The sequence below is a fragment of the Zonotrichia leucophrys genome, chromosome 11 (genome assembly GCF_028769735.1).
Source record: "Zonotrichia leucophrys gambelii isolate GWCS_2022_RI chromosome 11, RI_Zleu_2.0, whole genome shotgun sequence".
Classification (NCBI taxonomy): Eukaryota; Metazoa; Chordata; class Aves; order Passeriformes; family Passerellidae; genus Zonotrichia; species Zonotrichia leucophrys.
This window is the reverse complement of record NC_088181.1, coordinates 8,430,176-8,447,812: the sequence shown is the minus strand read 5'-3', so window position 1 is coordinate 8,447,812 and position 17,637 is coordinate 8,430,176. Positions and strand designations below refer to the sequence as shown.

The 17,637-nt window shown below is 48.7% G+C and overlaps 1 protein-coding gene across 2 annotated transcripts in view; it reads left to right on the top strand.

The window, feature by feature from the left end:
* GNAO1 (G protein subunit alpha o1) overlaps positions 1-17,378 on the top strand; it is a 145,170-nt gene extending 127,792 nt beyond the window's left edge. The window contains exons 7-8 of one of the 2 annotated variants that reach the window (XM_064722767.1): positions 13,544-13,697; positions 15,437-17,378. In XM_064722767.1, coding sequence (XP_064578837.1) covers positions 13,544-13,697; positions 15,437-15,624 — 342 coding nt within the window. In that variant the 3' untranslated portion in view covers positions 15,625-17,378. Of the gene's footprint in view, positions 1-481; positions 636-4,565; positions 10,798-13,543; positions 13,698-15,436 lie in introns of those variants that run through there. The other variant, XM_064722768.1, reaches the window with a different exon arrangement.
* Positions 17,379-17,637: the final 259 nt, after the last annotated feature.

The following is a 17,637-nucleotide window of genomic DNA, read 5'->3' as shown; positions in this document are numbered from 1 at the left end:
CTTCCAACTCTAGATTAATTCAAGGATCTACCAGTCCTTGGTTAATGTAACCAGTTGTGTGCCGCACACATTCAAGAAAGTGGAAAAAACATTTTAGAAAAATTATTGAAAACATTTTAGAAAATCTGCATGAGCTACACCAACACATAAATCTGATCAAAGGGCAAAAATAATTCTCCATCCATGCATGGTGCATGATGACTTCTATGAGCTGGGATCCTGTAAATTAATGTTATGCAAAATCAAAACAGCTCTGTATTGTTAAATGCCCTTAAGTTACTAATTGTATGTCAAATGTAATAGGGATTGCATCTGTGTATGTATATGTTCAGCTGTATGTATACATAAATTTATTATGTATATTGTAGATTTTCTTTTTTGTTGCTTTCCTCCTTAATTTAGTTGTTTTAGATTTCCCTACATGTTGAACATCCCTGGGTCGCTGGCTTTGGGCTGATGGGATCTTTCCTTTCTATTGCAGAACCGCATGCACGAGTCTCTGAAGCTTTTTGACAGCATCTGCAATAACAAGTGGTTCACAGATACATCTATCATCCTGTTTCTAAACAAGAAGGACATATTTGAGGAAAAAATTAAGAAATCTCCACTGAGTATCTGCTTTCCTGAGTACACAGGTAATGAGAAATGTGGCTCTACAGGAGTGCTTAGCAAAGGGCCCACGGAGCTCTCCCCAGCCAGGCTGATGCTGTAGTGTATCACAGGCAACAAGGCTAAAGATGCAGAGCTTCGGCTCCCACTGGCTTCAATACAGGTTTTATTTCAATAAGTGCCAAAGCATCAGCCCCACCATGGTCCACCTAAAGCAGGAGGATGACTTGACCACCACCAGGGCAGGCCACCACCACTGATTCGGGTGTGTGATCTACTCCTCACCCGTGGGTTTGATGCCAAGGCAGCACCTGCAGGTCTGGGGCCACTGTTCATTCCCCAAACCCGTGTGCAGTGGTTCCCTGTGTCACACAGGATCATGACCCTTCTTGCAGGTCTCTCAGAAAGGTGCAGTGAGTGTAACCCTTGTAAATGGGTGACAGGAGACCAACACACAGGGTTTGTTAGGCTGTCCTCAGCTGGAGTACAGCTTTGTTCTTTCATACCCAACCATGCTCTCTTATAGCCACAGAAAGAATCCCTCTGCAGTTCTTGGCCACTTTCTCCACTTCCAGGCACTGTGGGCTGTATAGAACCATCATGATCCTGGAAACATTCATGTCCAGGCTGGATGGGGCTCTCAGCAACCTGACCTGGTTGAAGATGTTCCTGCTCACTGCAGAGGGGTTAGATTAGATGACCTTTAAAGATCCCTTCCAACCCAAACCATTCTATGATTCCATGATCAGCCCTCCAGTATGCAGACAGGAGGTCTCACAGCTTGGCTGCTTTAGCTCAAGCAATACATTTTCATCACAGCAGTTGAAGAGTCCCCAGTTTTGCTCTTAGGTGTGCCGACATAACGCGTCTGGACATGAAAACCCTTCCAGTTAAATGCAGGTAGAAAACAAGATGTTTCATATTTGATCTTCCCACACCTCTTAGCCCATAGTACAGGCAGAGGAGACCCACAGTGAGCCATGCCCTGAGCTTGGCTGGGGAGAAGGAGGCCTTGGTGATCTGTGGAGCTGAGAGCAGGAGCTCTGGGATGGGCAGTGTGCGAGAACCCGCTGCCCCTGCTGCCTGCCTGGCATCTGACCCGCTAATGATGGGAATCCATCACCCATGCAAAGGCTGCAGCTGCACCCTGCTGCTTCCCTCTGCATCTCCCAGCTTCCACAAACCCTCATTACCATTCTGAGATGGCACAAAAATAAACTTTCGTCGTCATGAATTATTTAAACTCACCGGAGACATCCAGATGAATCAAGCCGACAGACAGAGAAGCCAATCTCTTTGTCAGGAAACACAGTTGTGAACCAGGAGCACCAGGAGTGTCACGGTTCTGGGCAGGCCAACAAATTATTAACCAGAGCTTCTTATCTCTGAGCACCTGATCTTCCATGGTGAATAGACAAAAGTGATCCCTCGTTGCTGCTTGGGGCTGAATGGTCTGTGGCCATGGAGCTGAACAACTCCAGCTGAATTCAGAACATCTGCAGGCTTCCTCTCCAGGGAAGATTTTGGTGTTTGTCGCACCAGCACATTTCAGCCATCTAGTCATCTGCTTGGTCCAGACAGAACCTACATATTCCCAACATATTTGTCTGAAAAGATCTAATCACAGAAATTTCAGTCTTTACAGCTGAGCTCACAATAATGCCTACCCCAAATTTTCCTGGTTGCAAATTAGATTGCTGCTTTTGATGGCTTGTAGAGCAGCTCATCATCATCTTCTTTATAGCAGTGCTTGTCTATACTGGATGGTTTCTGTCATGCCTCTTCCCTTCCCTTTTCTCAATGAAGCAAACCTTTACCTCTTACTCCTTCCTGATCACATTTTGTGCCCCTGGTTTTGTAGATGTTCACTGCTGTCTCCCAGAAACCTCAGTCTGAAATAACATTCTCACAGAACCCCTGATGTCAGAGAGACAGAACAAGCAGGAATGTGATTTTATTTCTTCCTTTCCAAGCTATCCCAGCCCAAGAGGGAATTTCAGTGGGGGAGGCAGACATGGAGCCAAGCTCTTGGCTGATTAAACAGAGGAAAACAAAGCTTCTGTCTGGAGCACTTCAGCCACAGGTGAACCAAACCAATCTCCCCCAAGTCTCAGGGCACCCCAAAGGTGCTCTAAATCCCTTCAGGATGATTTTCTGGAAGCTCCCAATAACAAAGACCATCAATAGATCTCCTGTCTCTCTTGTGTCATCAGAGAGGGCAGGAAGTCAGACTGCTGAAAATCCTTTTACTGATCCAACAGGGATCTGAGATGAGGAGTTGTCTCACCCCCAGGTGTTCAGCAATGCTGTTGTGAGTTAGCTGTGCTCACATTCAGCCCAGGCCTTAGACCCAAGCACACACTTCAGTCTGCTCACCACTGCTTTGCTGGCCACAGCCCACAGCATGAAACCCTCGTGGCCTCATGAAAAAGCAACATTATTAGAATGTTGCCCTGGAGTTAAAAAGAATTATTTTATAAAAGCCTATAAACTGAACAAGCAGACTTTCAACATCACAAGTAGGTTCCACAAAATGCTTTTAATGAAATGAAATTTCTGATGTCCATTAGTTCTGCTGACAGGGAATTATTAGAAGACTGCATCCACAAATTTGCCTGCTGTTTTCTGGAGCACTATTTCCATCCCCTTAATTCACTCATGCTTTTAACTAATCCACAATACTTAGTAAAGCAGCAGCAGAATCCACAGCTTGATTTAAACCAAGCTAGCATTAGTGATTCCCTGCTCTCCTAGACAGAATCAAGCATCTAAATCCTCATGTGTTTGAACAACCAACTTCCTGTTCATAAAATAACCTCCTGCTTGTGCTCAGCATGTGGAACTGATTCTTTACACAGCTCTCCATGCAGGAATCTGCTCCCAGAAAAAACTTTGCTTCTCTTACTTCAAGCTTATTCTCGAGTCCCATGATCTTTATGAATTTGTGTCCCTAGCAGTGCATGTGAGTGCAAGTGGGATTTCTCTGAGCAGCTGCCTTCCACCACAGCACATCTCCAGCCCCAGTGAGCTTCTCTCTAGCAAATATCAGCATTTCCCATCAGTAGAGCATCATGGAGAGAAAGGCACCCAAAAGCAGGAACAGTTTTACTGCTGTGGAGCCTTTTGGGGGTCAGGCAGTGCCTGGCAGTGCCAGCCAGAGCCTTCATCAGCCTTAAGGAGGTGCCCAAAAGGAGCTCTGTGTGTGAGCAGGGTCAGAGCTGGCCAGGAGAAAGGATCTACTCATTTGCACTACTTCTAAATTTTTTAACACAAAAATTGAGGGTTAATTAGGTTGGGTACAGATATTTCTATATATCAAAATAAGAAACTCATCAAAATGTGATTTTAGTCATGGCTGTAGCAGAGAGTACTGCAATCCTAATTCTTTTTAAAAAGGGACATCGTGTATCAGTCTTTTTGTTGGGATTTGGGGTTTTTTTTGAGAAAAGCCCATTTTGCCCTGTAACAGAGGCTGGATCTTTTAATGTCCTTTTCTCTTAATGACTTAGGGAAAGGAGGGCACAGCTACCAATACTGCCCTCAATTCATGTTAACTCTTCCATCAAAAACTGAAGCTTTAATTAAAAAAAATCTAAAAAAGGAAAAAAGCTAAGCCTTTTCCCTAGGTCAAGCACTTACTGAATTTCTTCTATTTTTTGTCACCACGATGTGGAGTTTCTTCCATCATAGCCTGTTTAACACTCATCTCCCTCATCTATTTCATCTCTATAAACAGCAACTCAGAATAAAAATACAGCTGAGCTGACAGTCAGGGAGCATCTCCTGCCTGGCAGCAATCCTGGCTGGTAGCAGAGCCCACCCCCGAGATGGAGTGAGGGCACCTGGGCTGCAGCAGCTCCCCGCATCCCACAAGGGCTGTTTGCAGGCACCCTGCAGGCTCCAGGTGATGGGGTTGCTTTAACCTTCTGTTTCTCCTTTCCCCTGGCTCTCTGCAGGCCCCAACGCTTTCACGGAGGGGGTGGCGTACATCCAGAGCCAGTACGAGAGCAAGAACAAGTCGGCCAACAAGGAGATCTACACTCACATCACCTGCGCCACCGACACCAACAACATCCAGTTCGTGTTCGACGCCGTCACGGACGTCATCATCGCCAACAACCTGCGGGGGTGTGGACTCTACTGAAGGCCCTCCTCCTCCTCTTCCTCCTCCTCCTCCTCCTCCTCCTCTCCTGGAACCGCCCGGAGCATCCTCCGCTCCCGCGGACAGGTCCTCCCTTTCCTTGGTTTTTCCTCCTCAGAAGATGACAAGGAAGAAATGCATAATTCCCTCCTCCTGTCCCAGAAAACTCTGCAGCAGCAAGTTCTGCTTTCCCCAGACCCATTTTATTTTATTTTGGTTCATTTTTTGGTTCATTCCCTTGCTGCCCCATTCTACTCCTCCGTTCCAATTCACAGTGTTGTGCAGGGAGCTAACGCATTTCCCACGAAGTGCATTTCAACTGCCAAAAGACAAAAATACTTCAGTTTTAAAGAGAGAAAAAAAATCAAAGCCTTAAAATACTGGTCAGGAACAGTGTAGTTTGGAACCAAAATTTCTATTTTGCCTTGAAAATTAAGGGATATTGTTCATTCTCCTGGTTATTTGCCTTTTTTAAAAAACGCTACTCCTTTGGGAAGTGCTAAATACAACCTGACCATTTTGAGGGTACCTTACAGCTCCAGTTCTGACCCCAAAGCTGGAGGGTTTGGTGTTAAATGCAGCTACCATAGCTTGGATTTGTACATTCTCCTTTTTTCCAGACAGCTATTTGAACAAGTAAAACAGCCATATCGAGTTCTGCTGGTGTCTGAGTAACAGGGACACAGTAACAAAGCCTACTAAGCCTTGTCTAAAAGCATTCATTACTGGTAGCAGTTTTACCTCAAGTTTTTCAAAATTAATGATAAAATTTATCTAGTGGTTGCTGTAACCCATTTCTGAGGCACTTCCATGGGGGCCATGGAGGCACTGGGCTGGGATCTCTGGAGTGTAGGCAGTGAAGATGCCCCAGGAATGGTGTCCTGATGGAGACTCAACACTCAGCGGCATCCTGACAAGGAATCCAGCCTGGGGACCTTTCCCACAGCACCTCCCAGCCTTAGTGATTCAGCAGAGGTGGTGCTCCTGCAAACACACAGCATCACTTTCCAAACTTCAGCCTTGAAATGCTGAGGAGCACAAAAAATATTTAGCCCTGTCTTCTTGTAGGCAGAGTCTGAATATCAAGTGCCTGAGATGGGAAAGGTGCTTTGGGAAAGCTCCCCGTGCTTGGGCAGCAGCAAAGTGTGCAAGAACCTCGTGGCCCTTCACTGCCCCTTGGGCATCTGAACCCCTTGAGAAGCACAGCCTGGTGCTCTGAGCCTCCTTGGCTAAGCACAAGCCAGTGGCTTTCCTGTGTCACCTCCTGCCTGAGCATCCCAGAGACAGCTCCAGGGCTGGTGTCTCCGGTCAGGGCATCTCTACCAGGATTGAGATGGATGGTTAACACTGGCAAAGGAGAGCAAGTGATGGAGTAGGAAGGAAAAGTGCAAGGAAAGGAAGAAGGAAGGAGAGGAGTGAGAAGGATGAGGGTAGCACCCAGAACAGCAAAACTGGGGGCTCAGAGAGGACAAATGCAGGTGGGCTGAGGTATGTGTGGCCACCACCATAACTCAGGGTGCTGAACTCTGGGTGCTGCTGAGTCAAAGGCAGAAGGGAATGTGACACATGGGGTGTCACCTCTAGGGACATGCAGGGACTCTTAGAAGTCCACCCCAAAATCTTGTTATTTGTCTGGGTGAGACAACCACCTCTGAGGTCCCTCCCACTCAGGGCCCACCTCACCTGGGGGCAGGTGGGCAGTGTTGATCCATCCCTGCCTCTTCTCTGCCTCTCTTAGAAGTCCATTATCTTGAAAAACATGAATCTTTGCAGGCTGGCCAGAAGTTCAACTGTCCCCTCTTGATCTAGAAGTGTCTTTCAGGTCTCAGGAGGTCTCCTCAGGGCTGTGGTTGAGAGGGACAATATCTCTTCTCACTGTGCCCATTTAGGAGAGAGGCTGTGAGAGCAGCCCCGAGCAGCACAGCCCGAAGGGGAGGGGCCAGGTGAGAGTCAGTGTGCAGGAGGCAGTGACAGGAACACATATGGTGGCACAGCAGGGAGAGGACAGGGGGAGAGGCTTAGGGATGTTTTGAGAGACAAGCTGCAGAAGGGAGATGAGGCAGATTGAGACAGCAGGAAGGATGGGAAGAGAAGGGCACCTGGGAGCCAGAGTCCCCATCAGGGGCTGTGATCTGCCAGGACAGTATTTGTGGGGCATTTGTGACAAATCCCCAGCCAGGATGGGAGCAAGCAGAGAAGGCCTGCAGAGGAAAATGAGGTGTCTGTCACCCATCCAACCAGCTACAGCCCAGCATAGCAGGTAACTGCCAGTAACCCCTAGAGAGCATTAAATGATGCATTTGCTATTGTGCAGCAAGGACCTGCTGTGCTGGGCACTAACAGCAATAACACAACTCCCTGCCTCCCCTGCTCCAGCACAAGCCAGCACCCACCTTTCTCTTCACCATCCCAGCCTTAAAATGCCTCCAATGACATCAGCTCCTGCTAAGAGCTGGCCAAAACCAGGAGCTCCTCCCTGCTCCTCTCATGCCACAGCCCACCCACACATCTGTCTGAGCCCCAGCAGGAACATCCAGCATCCATGTGGGTGTTGTGTCAAATCAGGGCAGGAAAACTACACATTGGTTACATTTGGTACCTAAACTGTGTAACCACTGGGCCCAGAGTGATGATGGCTGGTGCTGGCAGAGATGCAGGTCTTTTATTAAGCTCTGTAAAAAGAGTTTGGAGTTTTGGAGATGTTCTGTTCCCACCCCTTGCTGTGAATGATGTTTTAGCCAAGCAAATAAGTAACAGAAGCTGTTCCCAGGGAAGGCAGCACCACACCAAGACTTTGTGAGCTCCCAGCATAAAGCACACAGGAATATTTTGGTAAAGACAATTTAATTAATCCCAAACTTTGCCAGTGCAGTCAAGTGGCCAGTGCTGGCTCAGTGCACTTTTACTGCTCCCCAGGCTGGATTCAGGTAACCCATTCCCAGCTTTGGGAGGTCCAAGCCCCCTTTGCTGCCCCAGCAGGTCCCTGGCACGTTGATGACCATCAACAGCTGGTGCCCTATGGGGAGAAAAGGGAGAAAAATCAGAGGAAATGTTGCCACAAAGAGCCTCTTCTTTCATTTTCTTTGGCATCTTTTGTGTCTAAAGCTTCATCTCAGCTGCTGCTGCTGACATTCCCTCCCTCACACGAGTGTCATGAGGATTCACTGACAAATGCTGGAAGCAGCCTTTGGAAGATGAAATGCTTCCAGTGTTAAACACTACTATTTCTCCTGCTTGATGGCCGTGTATAGATCTGTGTCTGCAGAGCGCCTGCCAAATCATTACTCATTGCTGCCTTCTGCATCCTCTGAAGCCCTTCCTGACAGATGTGCCTTCTGCAGGCAATCTTCTGCCCCATGCTTTTTCTAAACACCAGCAATTCTTGCAGCAGTTGCCTAAAAAGTACCTTTAAATGCATTGCCTGCTTTCAAAAGCCTTTTCTTAACAGCCCCTTGTGCTTTGCAATTGCTGTGCTCTGAATCCAGACCCTTGGAGGTCCAGAGCTGTGTTTCGTTTGCAGTCTCCACATAGCAGGGATGGTGCAACTGGTACAGCTGCATCAGAAATACTACCAGGGCATGGAGGATAGATTTTAAAAGCACAAAATGGAAACAGCTATGTATACATCCTACTGCCCTTCAAAGCTAATGTGGGAATTTGCAAAAAAAAAAAAAAAAAAAAAAAAAAAAAAAAAAAAAGCCTGTTTTGGGATACAGAAGGTTTTTAATGACTCAGGTCACTGTTCCAGCAGCAGAAGCATCCAAAGGGTGTCAGCATTGAAAGCAGCATTAGCAACTTGTGATGAGCTTCAGACAGCAGCAAAAAGAAAGAAGGAAGCTCCCTGTTGGCTTGCTCCATAGTCAATGAGAGGGTTGGTTGTGGAGCCATGAGACCACAAAAATGCAAATAGCATTTTTATTTAAACAACAATTTCAATGGAATAGAGAAAGCCACACAAGAAAAGTCTTGCAGTGCTGCCGGGCTGAGCTGCAGAGCTCCTTGGGAGGATGCAGTAGCTGGGCTGGCTGGGAGAAGGAGCAATAACCATGGCCAGGAAAGCACACACTGAAATGCAGCACAGGCTGCCAAAGGCACTTGTTAATGGTGCCCAGAGAAGCCGCACACGGCCTGGTTTGTGCGGGGCCGGAGCGGCGCTGCGGGAGCGCCCGGCGGGGCCATCTGGCACTGCTGAGCCCCGGCCCTCCTGCACGGCCACAGCCCCACTGCCTGCCCACCAACACTCCAACTACAGCTCCCAGGAGTTCTGCACCGGAGTTAGCTCCTTGCCTTCAGCCAGCTTCCCTGGATGGCCAGCCAGCCTGTCCCTCCATGGAGGGGACAGAGCCTGCCTCCTCTATCGATGTGATTTTGTTTCATAGGACGCTGAAAGTGTTAATGAGGGCGGTCTTTAATGTACATTGAAACATATCTGGTGGGTTTAATCTATCATGGCATGAGCCCAGTGCTTGCCTGCAAGGGAACAGACCTTGTTCTCAGTCCAGGAGTGCAGTCTCCAAGAGGTCAGGATGTGACATAGAGGATGTCCTTTTGCCAGAAATGCCCATGTGCCCAGCCTCACTGTGCAGCTCAACAAGGCAGACATCGCCCCTGGGGGATTTGCAGTCAGTGCTGGGAAGGGGACCAGCCCTGCACTGTTAGCTTGTGTGACATGTCCCAAGCCTTTTGTGGTCACAAAGTCTCCTGGAGCCAGGGAGAGTTGCTGAGTTCCTGGAAGAAGGCTGACCATCTGTCAAGTCAATTAGAGAAGCTTAGTTCCAGTGTGCTTGGGTGTTTTCATGGTTTGTCTTCAGGCTTCCCACCAAAAACTCCACACCCATTTCCAAGGAGACTGAAGCACTCATTAGTGATCTGACACTGGACATGTCAAGGTCAGTAGAAGTGGTGTTACTGAGCATCACCCTGGGCACCCAGACCCATCACTCACTTGCATCTCCAGTGCACACACGAGAAAGCAGAGCCGTGGTTCAAGTGGCACAAAATTGCAGATCACTGTCTCACCTCCACCTCCCTGCAGGAGAAAGCAGGCAAACAGACCCCAAGGCTCTGAGACTCCAGGTACTGTGTCACTCCTGAGCTCCAGCACTGACACAGGGTAATTGATGCTGACAGCTATAGATACATGACCTATATAGTTATACTGAGAATGGGGCTATGGGAAGGGACTTTGCACAGGAGCACTGATGCCCCAACAAGCAGCCTGTGGGATCTTTATTTGTGTGCAAACACAAACAAGGGCAGCTCTTAAACACCAATGCCTTAGTGAGAGGAGGACCAAAGCCTCCAGCTGGCACCCTGCAGGCAGAGGGAAAGGGAGCTGGATTCAGGAAACAGCCCCATCTCCCCAGGAGGGCAGCTCTGTTCATGGACACTGGGTGCAGTAGGCACAGGGAGGAGAGACCAGGAGAGGAGGTAGAGGGGCTGGGAGCTGCCTGGATGCTCACTGCCCGGGCCCTTTTCCACCCAGTGTCCTGGAAATTAAGACCCAGTCCTGACTGCAGTGCAGGCAAGCAGCTCCAGAGCTAAAGCTGCTGCTCCGGGTGGGGAGAAGAGATCATGGCAGGTAAAACACCATTTTCAGCAGTGCCTGAGTCTCACCAGCTTTTCCAGTGCTGGATCAACCCGGTGGTGCTGGGCAAGCAGACAGGATTGTTTAAGCACTAGCCATGGCCCTCTTAATTATCCCAGTCCCTAATTTGTGCTCCTGAGCCCTGTTCCCCCACCTCCTTTTTCCCACTTCAGCTCGACAAGGGAAGAGTGACCATCACCCTGCTGCCTCTGGGCTCCTGCTCCCCAGCACATTCCCAGAGGATCACCGGAGGCCGTCACCATTTTCCTTTTGCTGGTTCCCGCTGAATCATTTCTCCTGCATGTTTGATGGCCCAAACTGTATTAACTGTAATTTTGTACGAAGAGTGACTGTCCATTGGTTTAATAGAGCATTAGTTATTGTAATAATTTATTGGCTGTTGGTAATGTATTTATTAGTTACAAAATGTTAATAAAGTGCCAGCTCTTTTCTAGTGTGAGAGTGGTTTTATTGTGTCTCCCTTGAGCGCATCCAGCTTCTCAAACTTGTGATTTAACCTTATGGCTGCTCCACAAACACTTGCACAACACACAGCACCAGCTGTCTGCCAGAGCCTCTCCACCTGGAAATAAGGAATCCAAAAGGATGCAACCAAAGGATACTTCATTTTATGTAAGTATTTGGCAGGATTTTTTTTCCTTTGCCCACCAGAGAGAGCAGCAGGGCAGAGCATCCATGCTGCCCCACTGTTTCCTCCACCACATCAGTTACAAATCCTTCACGAGGCCCAAACTTTGCTTTTCTTTGTGTGAGCACAAAATCAGAAGATCCACTGCTGGTTCAATTCAGTAAATGGTGTGTTCTCCTCCTTGCAGTAGCACAAAACGTGGAGCATCCCTCCCTCCCTTTCAAACAATGCTTGAGCCAGTTTGTTCTTTTATGTTTAAACTAAAGATCTTCCATTATTTGGGGCATAATATAGAAGTAATGAACTTGAAGAAGCCAAGAGAAAATTTTCTACAAACATCAGCAAAGGAAAATGAACCATTACTCCTATTGACTTTACCAACTTCCAGTGATGTGGCTTCAGCTGGACCCATCCTCAGGCAGGAATTCCCACATGGCCCATCCTGTGAATCAGACAGAACTACAGGTCAGCCCTGAGAAAAGCAAATGGCTGAGAGGGAAAGGATTTTGCTTTGTGTATTGATACTGGGGATTTTTAGAACTTTCTCCAGAACACCATCCTGCTCAGATTCTGCCTGGGTGTTCAGAACCCTGAAGTCATCAGGGTTATTTTGCCTGAATGGTAATTCTCATTTTCCTGGGCAGAAGCTTTATTTCAGCTGCTCTTCTACCAACACCATTGCTTCTTTATTTAAATAAATACATGTATAGGACAACAATGCAGATGAACAAGGAAAAGCCCATCCTGATACTCCCCATGAAAATCTCAAGACCCAGCAATTTTGCAGCAAACACAAGTCAAGAAGAACAACATCCTTCGGTGGCAGTTTCTGTTTTCCCTATGAATAAAGCCTTTTTTTAATTTCAAGATAAGGATCAAATTGAAGTCCCAAGGCTTTGGAAAGCGCCTGCCTGGCATCCCCAGCTACTCTTTGTCAAGGAACCGACAGTGCAATCTCAAAGCCTTTCAAGATGAAATCAGACAGCTGCTAAATTTTGCATGCAAAAGCTACCGTTGAAGTGGAGCTAATAAAATGACTCACTAATAAAACATTCATGGAAAACTCCAAAATGTGTAATTGGGTCATCATTTCATTAGCAAACACACGTGTTCTCGTGGATTTTGGTGAGTCCAGAGCCCCCTTTGCTGTGCCTCCAAAAAAGGGGCTGTGGGGGGATGTTGTGGGGGGTGTTTGCTGCAGAAGGGTTCCCCACCCACTGCAGAGCCTTTCCAGATTTCCACAAGGCTTTTATGAGCAGCTGGGTCCCCATGTGAGCTTGAGGCAGTCGAGCCAGAACTGGGGGGCTCAGCCCCCAGCAGGGGTCACAGGGAGGGGCAGCAGCTCCAGACTTCAGCAAGCCCTGGGTCTGCACCAGGAGCTGGGTACAAACAAGGAAAGGGGCCCAGGGGCTTCCTGAAACATCCCCCAGAGCTGTCAGTGGACTAGCAGGGAATGGCTTTCTGGTGATTCTAAGAGCAAGTTAATGATGGAGAAAATGCCTGGGAGCTCTTGGAGGGCCAGATCTGTCCTGTCCAGTGGCACCTTCACACTGAGTGCATGCACCTGCATGGGAGCACCCTGCTCTGTGGGGCCCTGTGGCACCCAGTGGGGCACAGGACAACCTCACCTCACCTCACCTCACCTCCTCCTGTTCTGCTGTCTGCTCTCCACTTCTTAAGAAACTTTGGTAGCACAGGGGGAAAATTACTGTTTATGGTTTTGTCCACATGTAAATGGAAAAAAATAAAAGGAAAAAAAAACCAACAAAACTATAGCTTTTAGAAATTTACCCTTATGCTACTACCAAAGTTTTTCCAAGTCTAAAGTCTCCCTGGAGCAGCCTGCAAGCCCAGAACTCTCAGGAGAGCTGGGAAATGGGCTGGCAGAGGCACCTGTACTGGTTACCACCATGCAGGTTACCTCCTTGGGCCACCCAGCCACCACGGGTATTTTCAAAGCTGAGCTGAAGATTTTTCCAGGGACAGGACCTGCCCCAGCCTCTGGGCCATTCCTTGGCACTGGTCTCACTACAATGACACCACTCAGGGCCAAGTACCCTTCCAGGCAGGTCCACAGGGCCACCCTGGGATGGCCAAAGCCCTTTCCCTCCCACTGTCCATGCCAAGTGTGCCCAAGCTGCTGGCTGATGCTGTCTGCCCATCCTTTATTTGGGCTCTCCAAAGGATGCTCCAGGGACACCCAGTCCCTGAAGAGAGACAGGGCCCCTTCCCTACTCATTTGGTGACACAGAGGAGGAGCAAATGACTTTTTTCCTCTGCTCTTCCTTGAGGTTTCAAGTGTCTGCCCTTCTAGAGTGGCCCCACAAGGCTGTGGGGGAGGATCAGCTGCAGCCCCACACCTGCCCTGGCCTCCAGCCCAAGAGGAGCACAATACCCCATTTCCTCCACCTTTGTAACCAGCTCACATTTACCACTGTCTTATTATAGAGATTTTTTTGCTTTCTAACCGTTTCAATTCACAAAAATGTTCTCCTTACCTCTAACTCTGTCTTTGCCTTCCTCTCTCCCTTCTCTCCCTCTGTGCTCCCCTTTGCAGAACCGCATGCACGAATCTCTCATGCTCTTCGACTCCATCTGTAACAACAAATTCTTCATCGATACCTCCATCATTCTCTTCCTCAACAAGAAAGACCTATTTGCTGAGAAGATCAAGAAGTCACCTCTGACCATCTGCTTCCCTGAGTACACAGGTAGGTGCTGGGGCTGGCACAGCACAGCTGCTGTGACACCCACCCTGCGCCACCGGGGCTGGGGGGACAGAGGGGACAGGGCGCCTTTGGGGGTGCAAAAACACAGCGAAAGCACCTTCATGAGCTGTGATGCAGCTCCAGCACCCCACTCATGGGCTGGGGCTGTGTCCTAGCTGGGCAATTCTTGTGGCAAAGCTGCCCAAGCAGCTGGTGGGACAGAGAGGGGATCAAGACAAATGGAGAGGAGATGAAATGAGCCTGGGCAGAGGGAGCTGTGGAAAGAAGAGGACTTGGCAGGAGCTGACTGGCCACCATTGGAGCCATCCTGTTTGCTGGTGGTTCCTGGGAATCTCCTGGGAGAAGAGCCAAGACTCAGGGTCGTCCAGGCTGCATCCTCCTTCAAGCTGGGTGTGGCTGGGGAAGGAAAGAGCCCCTTTACAGCAGGAATCTGTGGAACCACAAGAGAATCATCCATTTTGTAGTGAAACCAACATGGCCTGGGGAAAAGGATAAATAACCAAGAAGATGGGCAAGAATAGATCCTTTGGAATTCTCTATGGGAAAGAAAAAAGCCAGTTTAAATTCAGACTCGAGCATCCCCTGCAGATACTGAGGTGTCTCTGAACTGTTCCACCCAGAGCACATCCATCCTGGATGCCAAACCCTGGGGACAAGGAAGTCCCCCAGCAAGATGGCACCCATTCCCCTACAGCATAAGTACACCAGCATTTCCACCAGAGGCATTCAGGCTTCTCCATCCCGAAGGCACCAGCACTTTCCTCACAGTCACCTGGCAGAACAGTCCAGACTGTCCCACGTGCAGCTGTATGGCACAGCCAGGCTGCCCCATGGAGGGGCACAGCCCGGTGGCACCGGCCCAGCCTCCCTCTCCTTCGGCCACCCACTGCATCAGGAACGAGGGGAACCAGCGAGCTGGGAAAGGAAAATAAATCTCCAGATAATAGCAGCTCTCGCAAAGGCGATTTCAGGGGCGTAACTCAGCTTTGTGGCTTCCCGCGAGGGGCCAGCGCAGCCTCTCCCGCTGCCCTAAGCAGCTTAAGGCAATAATGCACATTTTTCGGCTCAAACATCTGGCGCCTCTCCAGCCCACCTTCCCAAAGCAAAAACTGGGAGGTTTCCCAGCCACAACACGTGTGTCCCCACATGGCTCCTGGGCCACCAGCACCACCCCAGTGCCAGGGTGAGCCCCCCAGCCAGCCCAGGTGGGGCACACGGGGGCTCAGTCCCACCGAGGGGGTACAGCCGGTGTCCAAGGGTGGTGTTGGGGTGGCCACCAGCTCTCCTGGCCATCCCTGCCCCTGCCTGGCCGAGGGGCCACCTGGCCATTCCCCCCTGGGCCAGGAGCAGTGTGGGGGTGCCCCTGTACGCGGACATCCCTCAGGCTCAGCCCGGCTGGCACAGCTGGGGAACCCTGCCCTGCCCGGGGGAAAAGGGGAGAGGGCAGAGCAGCAACACCTGGGGAAGGAGGAGCCCTCCACAGGGCTTGGGTGTGATGTTTTCAGGGAAAATGGGGCAGAGGGGGAGCAGAAGGGTGATGGGGATGGGAAGGAGGGATATGGGATAAAATGGACCCTGCTAAGGGGTGAAGGGGAGGGTGGGTAAAAATGAATAATTTTGCCCGTTTCTGTTCCAATGAAAGCTCCCCGCGAACAGCGCGGGGCCGGGTGTGCCGGGAGGGAGGGACGCGGCCCTCAGGCCTGACCCCGCTCTGCCCGCAGGTCCCAACACCTACGAGGATGCGGCCGCCTACATCCAAGCACAATTCGAGAGCAAAAACCGCTCCCCCAACAAGGAGATTTACTGCCACATGACGTGTGCCACAGACACGAACAACATCCAGGTGGTTTTTGACGCCGTCACCGACATCATCATTGCCAACAACCTGCGGGGCTGCGGCTTGTACTGACCCCGCGCGGCGCTCAGCGACTGCTTGGGTGGCGGTCCCGCCGCCAGGAGAGAAAAGAAACATAAAAATAACGGGAAAAAAAACCAACCCCAAAGCAACCACACACAGACACACAGACACACACACGCGCGGGGAAAAAAAAAAAGAAAAAAAAAAAAGAAATGAAAAAAAACAGATTGAAGGAGAGAAAAAAAAAAGTCATCATAATCATACGAGTTGGTAAATAAAAAGGCATAAGGAAAAATTATATATATACGTATATATATATATAAAAAAATCCACACCCACCTTTTAGTTTGTTTTTTTGAACCGCCTTGTCCCAGCAGGCTCCTCCCTCCGGCCCGCAGTGTCCCGGCCTGAGGGCACCCCTGTCCTGTGGGGCTCTGCCCGGCCCCGCCATCCCACAGCTCCCCCGTACCGGCAGGGAAAGGGGAAAGGGCAGCGCCCGGGGGCACTCCGGTTCTCCTCCCAGCAGTTATTTGACCATGGGCTGCTATTTTTAATTATCATTATTATAATTCATTGTTGTGGGTTGGCTTTTTTAAATTATTATTATTTTGATTAATTTTTTTTTTCCAGCATGGGCAAGGCCGGGCTGCCCCTTCCTGTCCCCGGCCCCGCTGCCACCTTCAGAAACAAAAAGATTTTTTTTTTTTCTTTTCTTTTCTTTTCTTTTTCTTTTTTTTTTTTTTTTTTTTTTTTTTTTTAAGAAGGAGGGAAAAAATTGGAAACTGCCCTCGGCCACATGTCACAGCTAAAAAGAGAAACAACAAGCAGACCTTCTCCCATTTCCCACCGTGACTGTTCCGGGGGAAGGCTGCAGTGGGGCATCCTCCTCCCACTCCCTTCCCAGGGTTTCAGGTTGGATTTTCTGAATTCCCACCCCAATTCAGGCCAAAGCCCTCACCAGCCCGACCCGGCCGGTTTTTCCCATTTTTTCCCTCCTGGTTTAACAGCTCCCTGCTCCCGGTCACTGCTCACTCTCCAGGTCCGTATCCAAAAGCACAGCTCGGCCCCCTCAACCAGTCCCCCTCATCCCTCCTTCAGGGCCGACCAGGGACATCAGGGAGGGCTATACAAATATATATATATTTTGGTTTATTTTATTTTTTGTTTAGAGTATTTTTTTGTTTTCGTTTTGTTATTATTTTTAACTCTTTCCAGTGAATGCTTTTTTGTGCTGCTTTTCTCTCCCCCTCTCCTGCCCCAGTCCTCTCTCCCTTTTAGTGAATGGTGTTTTCTCTCTCATGTGGGGATGTTTGTGCTGCAAAATAAGAAAAAAGGGGAAAAAAAAAAGAAAAAAAACTTTAAAAAGCAAACTTAAAAAAAAAGGCAAGAATGAAAATAATTTAAAAATTTTAAAAAACACACACAAAACCACAAAAAAATAACTTAAAAAATAATAAAAAAACAAGAAAAATCGAATGTAGTGTTTACATTGAAGCCACTGTTTTCATGACCAATCCCTTGTCATTTCTACTTTGATTAGTAACCAGACGTCTTCACAGTTTCACTTTTACGAGTTACCTTTGCTGAAGAAGAGCAGTCACACCTGTTCAAAAGAAAATGAATAAATAAAGAGGAAACTTAAAAAAAGATATTATATATATATATATATAAAAAGCGCCAGGTCTTTCTAAGCCTTTCTATTACCAATCAGTGAGGTTTCTGTGATATATTACACACTGCCAATCTCTTTCTCTGACTAATGGAAAAATTCATGTGTAGCTCAATAAAGAGAATGTTTGTCTGTACCCCGGGCTCTCCCTCCCACGCCTCCGCCTCCTTCTTTCCCCCACGCCTGCCTGCCTCCTTCCAAAGAGAGGAAGAAAAAATACCAAAAATCACATTTTGGGGGGGATTTGCTGCTGGTAGCAGAGGCAGAAGGGAACTATGGACTGGTGTAAATATAGAATGGATGTAAATCCTAAGAAAGCCATGGGTGGAAGCTCTCTGTTTCTTCCAAAGCAAAAGTGCCCCCAGGCAAGAAAAGATTTTTACTTCTTTAGGGAA